The 14,070-nt window shown below is 27.1% G+C and overlaps 2 protein-coding genes across 6 annotated transcripts; one reads left to right on the forward strand and one right to left on the reverse strand.

Annotated features, from left to right (window-relative positions):
* The first annotated feature begins 4,786 nt into the window (after positions 1 to 4,786).
* LOC132917151 (nuclear pore complex protein Nup107) lies at positions 4,787 to 10,326 on the forward strand. The gene is made up of 16 exons (XM_060977750.1): positions 4,787 to 4,970; positions 5,058 to 5,201; positions 5,285 to 5,424; positions 5,498 to 5,650; positions 5,738 to 5,863; positions 5,977 to 6,075; positions 6,973 to 7,172; positions 7,246 to 7,485; positions 7,561 to 7,834; positions 7,901 to 8,097; positions 8,958 to 9,156; positions 9,213 to 9,350; positions 9,424 to 9,600; positions 9,661 to 9,783; positions 9,904 to 10,005; positions 10,072 to 10,326. Exons 1-16 carry the CDS (start codon positions 4,925 to 4,927, stop codon positions 10,174 to 10,176), a joined length of 2,463 nt encoding a protein of 820 aa, XP_060833733.1. The 5' UTR covers positions 4,787 to 4,924; the 3' UTR covers positions 10,177 to 10,326.
* A 392-nt stretch (positions 10,327 to 10,718) lies between these two features.
* On the reverse strand, positions 10,719 to 13,933 carry LOC132920843 (TAR DNA-binding protein 43-like). 5 transcript variants are annotated; one of them, XR_009660794.1, is made up of 7 exons: positions 13,437 to 13,925; positions 13,172 to 13,329; positions 12,979 to 13,116; positions 12,502 to 12,759; positions 12,286 to 12,439; positions 11,790 to 11,864; positions 10,719 to 10,910 (listed from the first exon to the last, which is right to left on the reverse strand). XR_009660794.1 is itself a non-coding variant. In XM_060983565.1 (7 exons), exons 2-7 carry the CDS (start codon positions 13,681 to 13,683, stop codon positions 10,864 to 10,866), a joined length of 1,002 nt encoding a protein of 333 aa, XP_060839548.1. In that variant the 5' UTR covers positions 13,684 to 13,710; positions 13,784 to 13,933; the 3' UTR covers positions 10,719 to 10,863. The 5 variants fall into 5 exon arrangements, 3 of the variants coding, with proteins under 3 accessions (XP_060839548.1, XP_060839538.1, XP_060839563.1); XR_009660793.1 differs by having other exon boundaries at positions 11,790 to 11,867; XM_060983565.1 differs by lacking the exon at positions 11,790 to 11,864 and having other exon boundaries at positions 13,437 to 13,710; positions 13,784 to 13,933.
* Positions 13,934 to 14,070: the final 137 nt, after the last annotated feature.

Raw genomic sequence — 14,070 nt, forward strand, 5'->3', positions numbered from 1 at the left:
TCAATTATCAATGTTCTATACATAAATACATTATAATCAGTACGGTATTGCAGTAATATTAAAAAATTATTTAATTTTAAGTTTTAATATATTACTATACGTCTATATTTATATACTATAGTAGATAGTAGATACTCTTATCCCTTACTTATCTACATTTTTACAATGACATTTCATCATCACAATATTTTAAGAATCAACTCATTTTTCAATCTTCGTTATTATCAGTCAATTTAAATTTTGTTGTTACTTCAAATTCGTTTTTACTAAATTGTTTTATTTTTTAATACGAGAAAAATATGCTCGTATAGTGTTTTTTCAGATATTATTATTTTATTAAAATGTTTTTTTCCGTCACGTTTAGACTGACGTACAGCAAACGATTCCACATACGCGAAGCCCTTATTATTAGACGATAGAGAAAAATCTCGAGATTTCGCAAAGAATCCGCACGCGTATACCGTATACCCTCGGGGTAGGTGTGTGTTCTGTATATGTATGTATACACTACGAGCAACGAGCTATAACACTATATATATACAATATACTATGTATACTGACGGGCCAAGTAATTGAACTGGAACCCTCTGACAACCGAACTGTCAATGTTGTGGACGTTGTGGTATATCTTATCGGGTGAAAAAATCATTTTCCCTCTCTCACTACATATACACACACACACTGTACGGTCTCTGTGTGTATATAATATGACACCTCTTCACCAACACTCTTAAATTTCTCTCTGATGTACAATATGATGAATGTGCGTGTGGGGGTAATTTTGTGTAATTACTGTATTACATACACTTATACCTATATATGTGTGGTACTATAGCGCGCTGTTCTATAGTACAATTTATTATGTATACAGATTATAATAATATATATACAAGTAATTTGATTTAGGAGATAAACCACGAGGTCTGTAAAAGAGTATGGATTAACGAAGCATAGAGTAGATTATTACATTATAATTACATATAGATATAAGATATATAGTGAGATCAGAGCCTGATTTAAAGAAATATTAGACGTCCTATAAACAATTTATTTTGAGTCTATATTTAACTTAAAAGATCGGAAAACATATTGATTATAAAAATAATAAATATAATATAAGGTATAGCTGACTACCAAATACAAGTTATCCATATATCACAATATTGTATACAGTTAATAACAATAATACGCATTTTTTTTTTTTTTTTGAAAATTTGGCAATAGTGTTTTTTTAACATCGCATGAATCATGATTGATTACTATAGTGGTGACAAAGAATTCAGTTCAACTTATAATGTTATAAATAAATAATAAATATAAAATTTTCTGCATTAATACAATAAAATGTGTGCATGGCATAAATAAGTATTTTTCTTTTTGTATCTATGTCTTATAAAGTATTAATGGGTTCTAAATATTTGAGGGTCTTGTTCTCGTAAGCCGTAAAATAGGAACAGAATGGGATTGCATACATTTTACAACCTCGTGCCATCACATACGGCAATTCAAGTTCTCCATTTTTTTTTTTTAAACGTTACCAACTTAGATTTTACTCAGTAAATCAAAAATGGTATTAGGTATATCAACCTAGGTGGATCAGATTTTAAATTTTTATTAGTAACATATTATTTTGCACATTTCAAGAAATAGACAAATATGAAAAACAAAGTATTTCACCTTTTATTTACCATTAGATTTTTATAGGGACTCCAGGATATTTAATGCCACGGATCCTTAACGAGCTTACAAGTTATAACCTAATTCCACTAAAAGTACCTACAAGTAAAGTTTAAACAAATTTTAAAAAAAATACCAATAGAAATAATTAAGATTTCCAAAAAGTACTTTTTTTTATTGAAAGGTTAATATTAAAACTCTTTAAAATGCATACTTATTAGGTATAGCTACTAGTTAGAATAATGTGCACTATTAATCTTAGTCATTCTTAGACAAGCGTCTAACTTAGGTGACTAGGTCTATCTTTATACCTAAAAACTAAAAGTAAGGTTTTTAACAATAGATTACATCTATTATGCTCTAATCTCAAATTCAAACTCTCAATCAACCAGTGGCACAACTTAAGTTTTTATTTGGGGGGGGGGGGGGGGTAGGCTAAAAGTACCAAGACAACTTTATATTAATTTTAATATAAATTTTCTATCTTTAGTATATACAATACAATTTTAAAATGTCTTCATTATTTATCACGTTAACAACATCTCTCTCGATATTCAGAAATGCTAAATTCGTGAAACAATCTTGGAGCATACTGATTCGTAACAAATGTTTGATACGTCTCATAGAAGAAAACGATCTGTCATCAGTTCTGTAGCAAGTGGCTGAGCTTATGGGAATAATTATTGCTACTTGTAAGTTGTAACAACTTATATAGATTAGGATAAGCATGTTTTTCGATCACTTTTCTAATATCAATAATAGGTTTAATAGTACCCAAGCAGTTTCTTTCTACAGTCATTTCTTATTTTAAATCATTATTATTAAAACAATTAGATATTACAATAAATGTACATATTTAAAAAAAATATAATTGAAAATTTTAATATTAACCGAGTAAAAATAAAATATAAACTTCCAAGTAAATCTATTTTAATAAAACATTTAACTGAACCATTAAATTTGATAATTATTTAATTTAGATATTGAGATTATAGATATAAATTATTATATAATGAATAATGATTATTATTATTATTAGATTTTATCACAAAAATCACAAAATTCTGAGATTCAATGTTTTCATCAGGGAGGGCTATGGGAATATTAAGGGGGCTAAGCCTAGTTGCGCCTATGCAATCAACAACTAACTTAATATAAAAATCAATGTTAAAACCACCTTCCCAAACACGGTACTATCCAGGTATAATTCAATCAACAAGGCCGAAACTGAAAAAATTTCGGGGGGGGGGTCCAACTTTTTTTTTAAAATATAGATACTGAAATTGTATAGTCAATAAAATATTTTCACCTCTAACATGTTTCTATTTTTAAAAATTTCAACGGCGGAGAGTCAAAAAAGATTCTATAAATTTAGTACGACAAATTATTTTATGATTTAACTATGCCTCTGGAGAGTAATGGCAGCGCCATCTACCAGCGCTGTTTTATAATTCTTAAAGTGCTCTCAAAAAAAACAAAACATGTATATAGGTACGAGGTACCTACTTCTAAAATATTGTTAACTTTACACAGACGCTTAAAAATCTTTTCGTGTTCCTTTCACCTTAAAAAGAAAAATCTCTCCTGTCCTTTATCTTGGAGTTGAAACCTAAATTAACATTTAGACCGGATCATAGATAAACTGCTTACCTAGGACCCACATTTAAGATCAATAAGAAAAAAAACTAAACAGTATACGTATACTACAGTACCACAACTTTCCCGTCCTATCCTTAAATCAAATCTTTTCCTCAGCAATTAAATTACTATATTTTGAAAATAAATGCTGTGACCTATTTGGGCTTATTGAATACAAATACGGGGTTATTCAAAAGTCAAAACCATTACAGACTAGAACAATTCACGCATTTCAATTCATATTACCTTCCGTTTGCTAACCTTTGCTTTTGGTATGTTTCCAAAACCTCACTCCACAATAACATTAACATTGAAATCATGATAGATTCTATAATCTACCCTGATTAAAACCACCAAAGCCATAGGCGTACGTACAGGATATGCTTATAGGAACACTTGCGGGCTATAAATAGTAAATATTTACAGTTTTCACTCACAATTTTTATTTTTTCTAATTAACTATAGTTAGTACTGTTAGTAGTTACAACTTACAATTTACAAAATAAAAACCAATAAATATTTAGTCATGTTTTTGATAATAAATATTTATGCTATAAAGTATAAAGTGTAAATCGTAAATACTTGGTACTTCCACAGACTACATGAATAAAATGTTACATGACAGACTATATGAAATTGGCACCTCTATAAAAACCCGCTTAATATTTGCTGTTATAATGATAATCTGATGTCATGTAAATAATAATTTTTGCAATACATTTTTGTATCAAACTAATAAATTTTTAAGACTGAAGAAAAAGTGCTATTTTTATATAGTATGATTAGCATGAATACTTTTTTTAAAGCTTAAACACATATAAATGAATAATTTCCAGCAACACCTACCACTAAGTCGGTATTATACTTAAAAGTCCGACGAAAAAAAGTCTGGTAAAAATTTATTTTTAAAAATTATATTAATATATATATATTAATGAACACTAATTCGATTTACATTAATAATTAATGGAATAAGAATAACCATTTACAAATATTTGCTTACCTAAATTATAATATTGTATTATTGTAGGTATTTACGGTGAATAATAATCATAAATAGTTTATCTATATAGTAACTAGTTAGAGAGAGTTAAAAGAGACTTAAAAGAGTGTTAAGATATTTAACTGTAAAATGTATAGGTAACAGGTAAGTCGAGAAAAATTTTGTTGTTTGTGTAACTTGAGTTGCAAATTAAGATAAAAAGTACTTTTTTTTTCGTTTTTAAACTGACGGCGCCGCGGGATTCATTTTAACAATACTTCCGTGACGTCGAAAAATAAAAAAAAGTACCTACATAACGATTTACGATCTTTCAATCTTTGGATAGGTACCTAATGAAAAGTACATACAATAATATTGTATCACAATCAGTACAATAATTTGAACAAATTATTTCGCTATTTTAGCTACACTGATTTTATCATGACCAATCAGAGAATATTATTTATTTTTCCAAATGCTTTCGGTTCCGGCGAGTGTGTTACAGAGTTATCTGTTCTGTTAAAACTTAAAAAGTTAGTTTTATCTGTTTAGTGTTTTAAATTTCAAATTTTCAAGTCTGTGTTTCCATTTACCGACACTCGTTGGTATAAAAATTCTAACATAAATATGGACGACTCTACAAAAGCTGCAATATTTGAAGATTTTGATACTAGTACATGCATTTATACATTATATTCAAATGTTTAATATTATTATTAGAACCTTAAATCATTACCACGATAATATGTGTATTTTACAGGCCAAAATGAATTTCAAATGGATTTTACTGATGATTTGACTAAATCAAAATTTAGAAAATCTCAATTCAATTTGTCTGTTTCATTAACACCCGGGGAACTTAGTGCTATATTTGATACACCTGTGGCTCAACCAAAACTAAATTGTAAGATTTAAAATTTCTATAATTGTCTCTAAAAATATGTAGGTATAAATATAAATAATAATATGTATTATATATTTCATTAGCTGAAAATGGATTGTACAATCAGTTTCTAGATGTTCTTCAAGCATTTCGCATTAGTTCACCTCTACAACTTTTAGAAATACTTCAATACTTTATTGATAATTGTATAGACACCATATCCATTTTAAAAGATCAAAATCAAGTAAAAAAAAAAATTTTTTTTATCAATTTCCCTTGTTTTTTTTTATTTACTGTGTTACTTTGTATACTTGTAGAATGTAGATTGGTTAGAACAAGAATTGAATACATGGCGTTTATTGTTAACACTTTTTCAAGTACAACATTTAGAGTCTGAAAAAGTTGATAATATAGTTAGTGATCGAGATTTATCAGATGCCTTATTCAAAGAAGATCAGAAATTAAAAGGGGTAATTTTAATTTTTGTTGTAGATAAAAAAAAAATATGCCAAACAATATTAGTATTATTACTGTTTTTAATATTAATTTATATTCAGATACAAAGAATTGTCGATTGGCTAGAGCACTGTGCTGCGGAAAATATGGAAAATGAATTCATGAAAGACGCAAAACATTTCTCTGATGAGGAAGTCGCTTGGCCTAATACTTTAGGTCAACTATTGGTATATATCTGAGTATAATATAATATAATTTGGCCTTTTTTTCTAACAATTTGGAAAAATCACCTAAAATGTAAATATTTACCTGTAATATTATTTGTTTTTTATAATTTTAGAAAAAAGAATTGATATATCAAAGTTCTGGAGCTATGGTCACTAAATTAGATCCAGATGCGCCTAACAGGCAATCAAGATCTATTCACGATCTAGACCAGGTATGTTCTTACTTATGCTATTATGTATTATTATTTAGCTTTTGTATAATAAAATATTTTAAAATAACTTGATATACCTAAATGTTATAACTAACTTTTTTGTAGTATTCAATGTTCAAACAATTATAATGCAACAATGTTTTATAGAAATGAACTAAGCCGTTAAATGTTTGACTTTTTTTATATTATACTGATGGTTAATATGTGGGAACAGTGGTATTGGTAGCAAGATCTCGACCCTTGATAGGCATAAAAAATAATAAAGTTAAACTTTTTCCTTAAATAAATTAGTGTTTAATCTTCAAAGAAGCTAAATGATCCATTCTGCTATTTTCAGCCATAATTTTAGTATTAAAAATATTTCTAGAACTTGTTTCACATTAACAAAGTTATATTTTTTCATTTTTAGAATACCTAAGAGTATTTGCAGTATGTCCATGACTTTCATAAAAAAAATATATGAGTATACGATGTATATTTCATGTATAGTAAAGGGCCTATGTTTGATTAAGATCTGTCACTGATTCACTGTATTAAAGATAGATAATATTTTATAGTTATGATTATGTATATGTACATATTACTATACAGTGTTAGTTACAGTTATAAGTATTTGAACTTAATGTATTTACCATATACAATGTGCACTTGAATGATTAAACAATTAAAAAAAAAAAAATGTTTAAATAATTTTATGTTTGTATGTTCAAACTGATTTTCAATTATTTGTAACTCCAAACACAACTATTTAAATTATTTTGGTATTGATTTTTACTTAATATTTTTATTTATTTTTAGAGTATAGGCCATAAATATTTCATGATTTTAAAATGATTTATTTAAAACTAATATAAGAAGTTTTTAATATAATATGTAATTGAAATTAATATTAAATAGGTTGACGATGATAGACTTCTAACCCAAGTGTTTACTGAGATTCGTTGTGGTCGATTAGAAAAAGCTGAACTGTTGTGTTGTCAGTATGGTCAGTTTTGGAGGTCAGCAATAATGGAAGGATGGCGGTTATATCATGATCCATTTTATAAACCCAAAGAAGAACAGAACCCTTCAGATGAAATACTCGGGAATCCAAATAGGTATTCAGTCCATTTATTTTATATGTATAACAAAACAGTTATTTCACATACTATATTTTATCATAAATCATAGAGATGTTTGGAAGGCGTGTGCTTGGAAAATATCATCAGACCAGAAAAATTCACCGTATTGGAGAGCTACTATTGGCATATTATGTGGAAACATTGATGCCGTTTTGCCTGTCTGTAACCGATGGGAGGACATTTTATGGGCACATCTTCATACTATAGTTAACGTAGCTGTTGAAAGCCACATACAAACACACAAATCCAACAACTTTATAAGTTTACCAGAGAAATATTGGGAGTATAAGTAATGGGATATTTTTTTGTTTTCAATTATTTTTTCTGTAAATTTAAACTTTATATTAATGTTTTTATTTTATAGAATGACAATGGATGATATTATAGCTGAATTGAAATCCAATCCTAAATTGGCAGTACGTCAGGAAGCACATAAACCCAGACGTCAAATTCAGCAATATTTTATGACCAATCAGTTTCACGAATTAGTGAATACCATGGCAGATTGGGCTGAAAATAGTTTGGAATCTGATCCTCAGTTTTTACGTTTTCTTGCTCATTTAATTTTAGTCATTCGATGGGCTGGAATTCAACATGATGAACTGGCTGCAAATTCCGTAATACAGAAATATATAGAGGTAATTTTAAAACACTACACAACATGTTATATTCTATGAATTTGATCCAATTATATTTTTTGCTAGGTCTTAATCCCAATGAATGATTCATTATTAGTAGCTTATTATACATCTCAATTGGAACAAGCTAGTCAAGTTATTATATATTCCAAGTTTCTGGAAAAAAGTGTTTTGACTGAACAACGAACTCAAGGATTGTTGGCTGCTGAAAAGTTTTCACTTCCAGTTGAAGAGATAACTAAACGTATTGTAGAAACATACAGGTATATATTAATTTTTTTATTATTAATAAGGTCAAATATTATTCTTTTACATCTTTCTTTGTAATAGTTGTAGAATATTTAGTACTTATCAGCAATCGTATTTACTTATTCAATTTTTCAATTAACCCCTTAATTCTGTTATTGCAACTACCTCAGGTTAATATTACATTTAATACATTTTATTATTTTAAAATAATTCTGTTATAAACAAATCAAAATAACATAGGTCTACCCAATAAAACAAATATCAACAAATGATGTGTTTCCAAGTATAATTAGTATTTGTGACCCACATACTTGTCTCTTTGATATAGAAAAAACTTGTAGATTGTAATATGGTCAATGTTCCAAGGGAAAGTCACATCTATTTTTTTTTGTGATAAACCTTAATTTTATGGGATGAAATTGTGTATTAAAGAGAATTAATATATTGGCAACAGCATTGTTTTTATATGCTTGATACTTTAAGTTTTGTTAGGCAGAACTACTTATATTAATTTATTTTGTAAATGACAAAATTGCTTTAAAATAATATTATAATAAATAGTATATTCAGTTGTGAATTGCAATAGTCGATAGATATTTAATGTTCTATGTTATATATAAATTTGTGTTGTGATGAACATTTTAAACACATCATTGTTCTTCATTTTCATATGTCAATTTTTCTACATCATTGTATTGTAGATTATTTATTTTTATTCATCCAATAATTATGAATAATGAATATACAGGTGTCTACAAAATCAGAAAATTGATTAATAATTTGTATATCTTATTATAATAAACTATTTTAATGCAATTGAAAGTTATGACTTATGAATTTATGATTATATTTAATAAATTTAAAAAAATTATAGAAACCGATTTACCAATATGACTACTGGCCAAGATCTATTTTCTGAAATTACCAGTGATGACTATGAACTAATTTCTGCATTAGATTGGATAATTTATTATCCTCACCAAGTAGAAGAGGCATTTATACAAATTAACGCCGTTGTACGTAACTTTGTTGCTCAAGGAAAAATCCAAGCAGCCCGTCTAGCATTTAATAAGGTATATTATTTTATTCTAATCAAATAACACTATAATATCATTAAGTAAAACTTTAGGTTCAAAAGGATTCAATCAATAGATTATTAAATAACTCTGATATTGATATTGAAAAACTCTTAGAATTTGATATGGTATTAGTTTCTAAAAGAATACAGTCACTCGTCTTGGAATATTTAGCATATAAATGTTACTTGGTAAGAAATATTCCTTAATTTTAAATGCCAAATGATAATTTCTAAATAAAATAATTAATGCATTTTAATTCAGGACGCAGAAGAAGGATTTGCTGAATGGTTTCATGAATATCATCAGACCAAACCAATCGAACCAATCAAACTACATGGAAATGCAGATTATGCTAAAAAATTGGTCCATGATCACCACATGGAACAGTATCAAACAGCATTAAGCAACTGGAAAAAGAATGTATCCAGTTCATCACAAGTATGTGTAACTATTTTGTTGAATTTAAAATTATAGTAAAGCATTAATTTAAATTTTCAGATTGTTGTTGAACAACTCTTTAATTTGCTTTTTTTCCCCAATGGCTGGCTTGTTGACCATGAAAATGAAGACAAAAATCGTCATGAACACTTTGAACTTTTGCGAACTATTTGTATTCCTAAGGTCAGTGATTCAGTATTTAAAAAGAATTTTTTTTTCTTAACAAACTAAATTATATTAAATTACCGGCAACTAAATTTGCGTGTGGATACTAAATATTGCTCATCTTTATTTTTATTTCAGATTTTTATGCTTTTACATACTATATTACATAGTGCTGAAAAGTATACTGAATGTATCAAGTTAGCTAGTTACATAACAGACAAGACCAATAAGTTCTACCAAGTAATAAAAATTAAAAATAATTTGAAAATATAAATAATTCCATAAATGATCTATTATTTGTTTCAGTTATTCACTCAGGCTGATTTAAAGAAATTATTAGCAAAGATTGCTGAATCATCAGTCTGTTTGATGGAGTCAAATAATCAAGAATTAGATCCTTGGGGATTCTGATTGTCTTTATCTTATATTATAAAAAATAAATGTTTAATGTTGTAAATATTTTTTTTTATAACTAAGTTTTATTTTTAAGAAGACATCCTTTTTGTATTTATTGTTTTCATCTTAAATATACATAACATAGTCAATTTAAATTCACCTCAATCAGTGAAATTTTGTTATTTTTAATCTATTAGAATAAATTGATTAATCAAACTACATAGGTGTAGAAACTTTTAATAGACTTATATCAGTTTAATGAATTAAAGCTGATTAGGAAGATAATATTAGTAAATAATATTCAAATACATTTTTAACTTAAACGACAATGAGATACTTAGATTTTTAAAACTTGAATATTAAGCATAGTATCTAGATAAAAGTATAATGTTTGTTTAAAAATACTTCAATAAATTTGAACTTGAATTCATACGAGAATTAAAAAAAATATATATATATTTTATTCCATAAAGATGCCACCTGAAATTGGATTTGATAATATAAACATCATTTTTTGAGTAAACCCTTAATATATTTATTTAATTTCTAAACAACAATTATGAAATATTTATACACTTTATTAAATGTCAACATATAATTATAGATTACAGAAAATGCAAAGGTACAACAGTTGTATAATCAATATAATATTTATTTTGATTTTACAAAATAGGATATTTTTTTTTTAGTAACTAAAGTAACCTAAATAAATAAAGAAATTGCATTCGAGGTTTCAGAATTTGTATGATCTGTAAACAAAATAAAATAAAATATTAAAAATGTTAAATAGTTAACTATGGTACAACCAAGCCAAAATTACCAGTTAACATGGGACAAAACTAAATTTAGATAGGTTAACTAGAAATTTTCTTAACTGGTTGTACTATAAAATACAATGAAACTCCTAATTAAGAAAAAATATGATTTTCAATGTATGTTTAATATGTATTTATACCCTAAAAACAAAAACTACACAAATTTTATATTTTTATCTAATAATTTATATATTTTGTATTACAAAACGTTAAATGTATATTATAAATTTTATAATTATTCTTAATAAAGATTAATTGTCAAGTAAATATTAGTCAACATTTAAGAATATTGATGAAATATTAAGTTTTGGAGCATATTAATAATATTACAAATTCTAATATTTGATAAACAACAGGAAATTGAACATAAAAATAAAATAATATAAAAATTTAGTTGATTAGTAGGAAATGCTTTCCTATTTTTTTTTTTTTTTTGTAAGAATAAATATGGTTTTTCATTTTAAATTAGGTTATAAATGTATGTAAACCATTTTAAGTTATAGTATTAAATAATACACCTCAGAGAACCCAATTTTATCTAAATATATCTTAAAAAAATTATATTTTTATATCCTTTTTTTTATCAAGTGTTATTCGCCCAATAAATTTAAAAAAAAACTAATTTAATTTAACTTAATCTGTTCTAGTTTTTTTTATATATTAGACTTGTTTTAAATACATATTTGTAAGATTAAAATAAATCAATGAAAATATTTTAAATTTATTAATACATATACCTAATTCTAAATAGGTAATAAGTTAAATTTTATTTGGATGTAAGGAAAATACTTAAAAGGACCATGGAATTCTCACCTTTAATACTGATGACTAGGCTGATACATCCATCAATCATATTAATACCACACGCTCTCGCTCACATGTCGTAAACTGCTAGAAAATTCTCACATTACATCAAAGTAGTATCGAACATTTTGGTAGAAAACTATTATTAATGTAATTATTTATATAGTATAAATTATAACAACACTCAATGGAAAGATGAAAAAAAAAACCAAAACACACATTATTTATAATAACACTCATAAAATATAACAGTCATAAATTACAATTTATTTGTTTTTAACATGTAATACTATAAATGAATTGTAAATTGTAATGTGATTAAGCAATTAAATAATTGAAAAAGTATTTTTTTTTTTTTTATAATTGGTTTGAATTATGAGAACTAGTTAATTAATATGACTAGGATAAATGAAAGGAAGGGAAGTTAAGGACACACATTTGGTCAATCATTAACCATCACAATTCACATTAATTTAGTCTAAAAATAGCAGATTACATTAATTACCCCGGCGTTTCCAGTCTTGTACTTTTCCATATGTACGATGGGTTTGGTAAGGAATTGGTTGTGTTTGATATGCAACTTGGTTAAGTGCAGCAGCTAGCATTCCATTTGTTAGAACACTGCTCATATATTGTTGTTGGTTACTAACTTGTTTATCCTATACAATGCCAGCACCAGTATATAAAAATTGATAAAGATGAAAACGGTTATTCAACTTACCCTGTTTTGGTCAGACTTAGGATTTGCTTCAGATATATGGAGGGATACTCCTTTAACAATATGATCTTCATCACAGAGGCTTTGTGCTACAGAGGCATCGTTAAAGGTAACAAAACCAAAGGCTCTAAATGGTTTTGGTATGAATACATCGGTGATTTCGCCATACTGAGAGAAATATTTACTTAAATCTGGTTCACTAATATCTTCAGTAAGGCGGCCTACAAATATCTTGTGAGGTACTTTAGAATAATATCCTTCCTAATAAAATATAACAATAAAAGTTCTGTTTTAAAATCTTTGTACATAACTGGAAATTTAATTTTATATTGATATAATATTAAATACAATACTCTAATCTATACTTTTTTTCTTTTAGCTTAATAGGCTTTAAACAAACTGGTAGTGCATATTAAAAATAAGTGTGTACGTATAACATAACAATAGGCAATGGCTAATAAATATACTTAAAAATTTTACTTTTGAGGCAGGTATTTTGACTTCAACCCATCGATTATTAACATAATGTCGCTGTCCAAGGGCTTTTGCCTGAGAACTATAATCTTCATATCGAATAAAACCAAATCCTTTAGAATTTCCAGATGCATCTCGCTTTATCTGAACATCATTATGTTGTAATATATTTTTAATTTATATAAATGCTGTTAAATACCTGAACCATGACTAGTTTTCCAAATTGTACGAAATATTCTCGCATTTGAGTTTCTGATAGTTGATAGGGTAAACCAAGAACAATTAGATCTGTACAACTCATACTATGGTAACCTTTAGACGGTTTACAGTCAGTCTCTTCGAGTTTCCTCTTATCGCCTTTTGGGAAAATAACCATATTAAATTAGATGCCCACCTCTATATACAGGCCAAATCAAATTGGACTATAATCTCATTATTAAGTAGCTATAGTAGTAGTTACCCACCCTTGGGATGGACACAATAGAATTTATGACCAGCCCAACTGCCTTCTGGAGCGTGGAATTTACCGTCGTACAGTCTAAGTGCTCTGTACGGTGAATACGAATCGAGACGGAACTTGAGACCTGTGACTCCGGGAAAATATGCGCTCAGTGTAGCTGTTGAAAGAGTACCGTCACTTTCCAACGGTATCTCCATAAAATCTTCGCCTTCGCATTCACACACCGGAATATACTTTTCTATGTTTTCCATCGTAATATTTACAATATTTTGTTATACCTAGATCAAAAGTGTCAAATTTAAGCTACCAGAATTACTGATTGATAAATAATTAATATGACAATAACTGTACAATTATTGTGGTATATCGAAGCAATACGGTAAATAATATTATTATTATAATAGTAGTAGGCAAATTATCTGTAATAACGTAGCATAAATAAAAAATAAATGTAAATATTACAAACTATACAATAATAGTAAATAATAATAATAGTAAATTATAGTAACAATACGATGTAGTACGTTTTAGTGATTATCAAGAAGTGTTTATCGAACGTCGGTGTTTTGGTTTTAAATGTGCTCAAGTTGCTCCCACTGTATCGCATTAACCTCAAACAGTTGTCCCGGTTCAATTCT

Source organism: Rhopalosiphum padi, chromosome 1, assembly GCF_020882245.1.
Source record: "Rhopalosiphum padi isolate XX-2018 chromosome 1, ASM2088224v1, whole genome shotgun sequence".
NCBI lineage: Eukaryota > Metazoa > Arthropoda > Insecta > Hemiptera > Aphididae > Rhopalosiphum > Rhopalosiphum padi.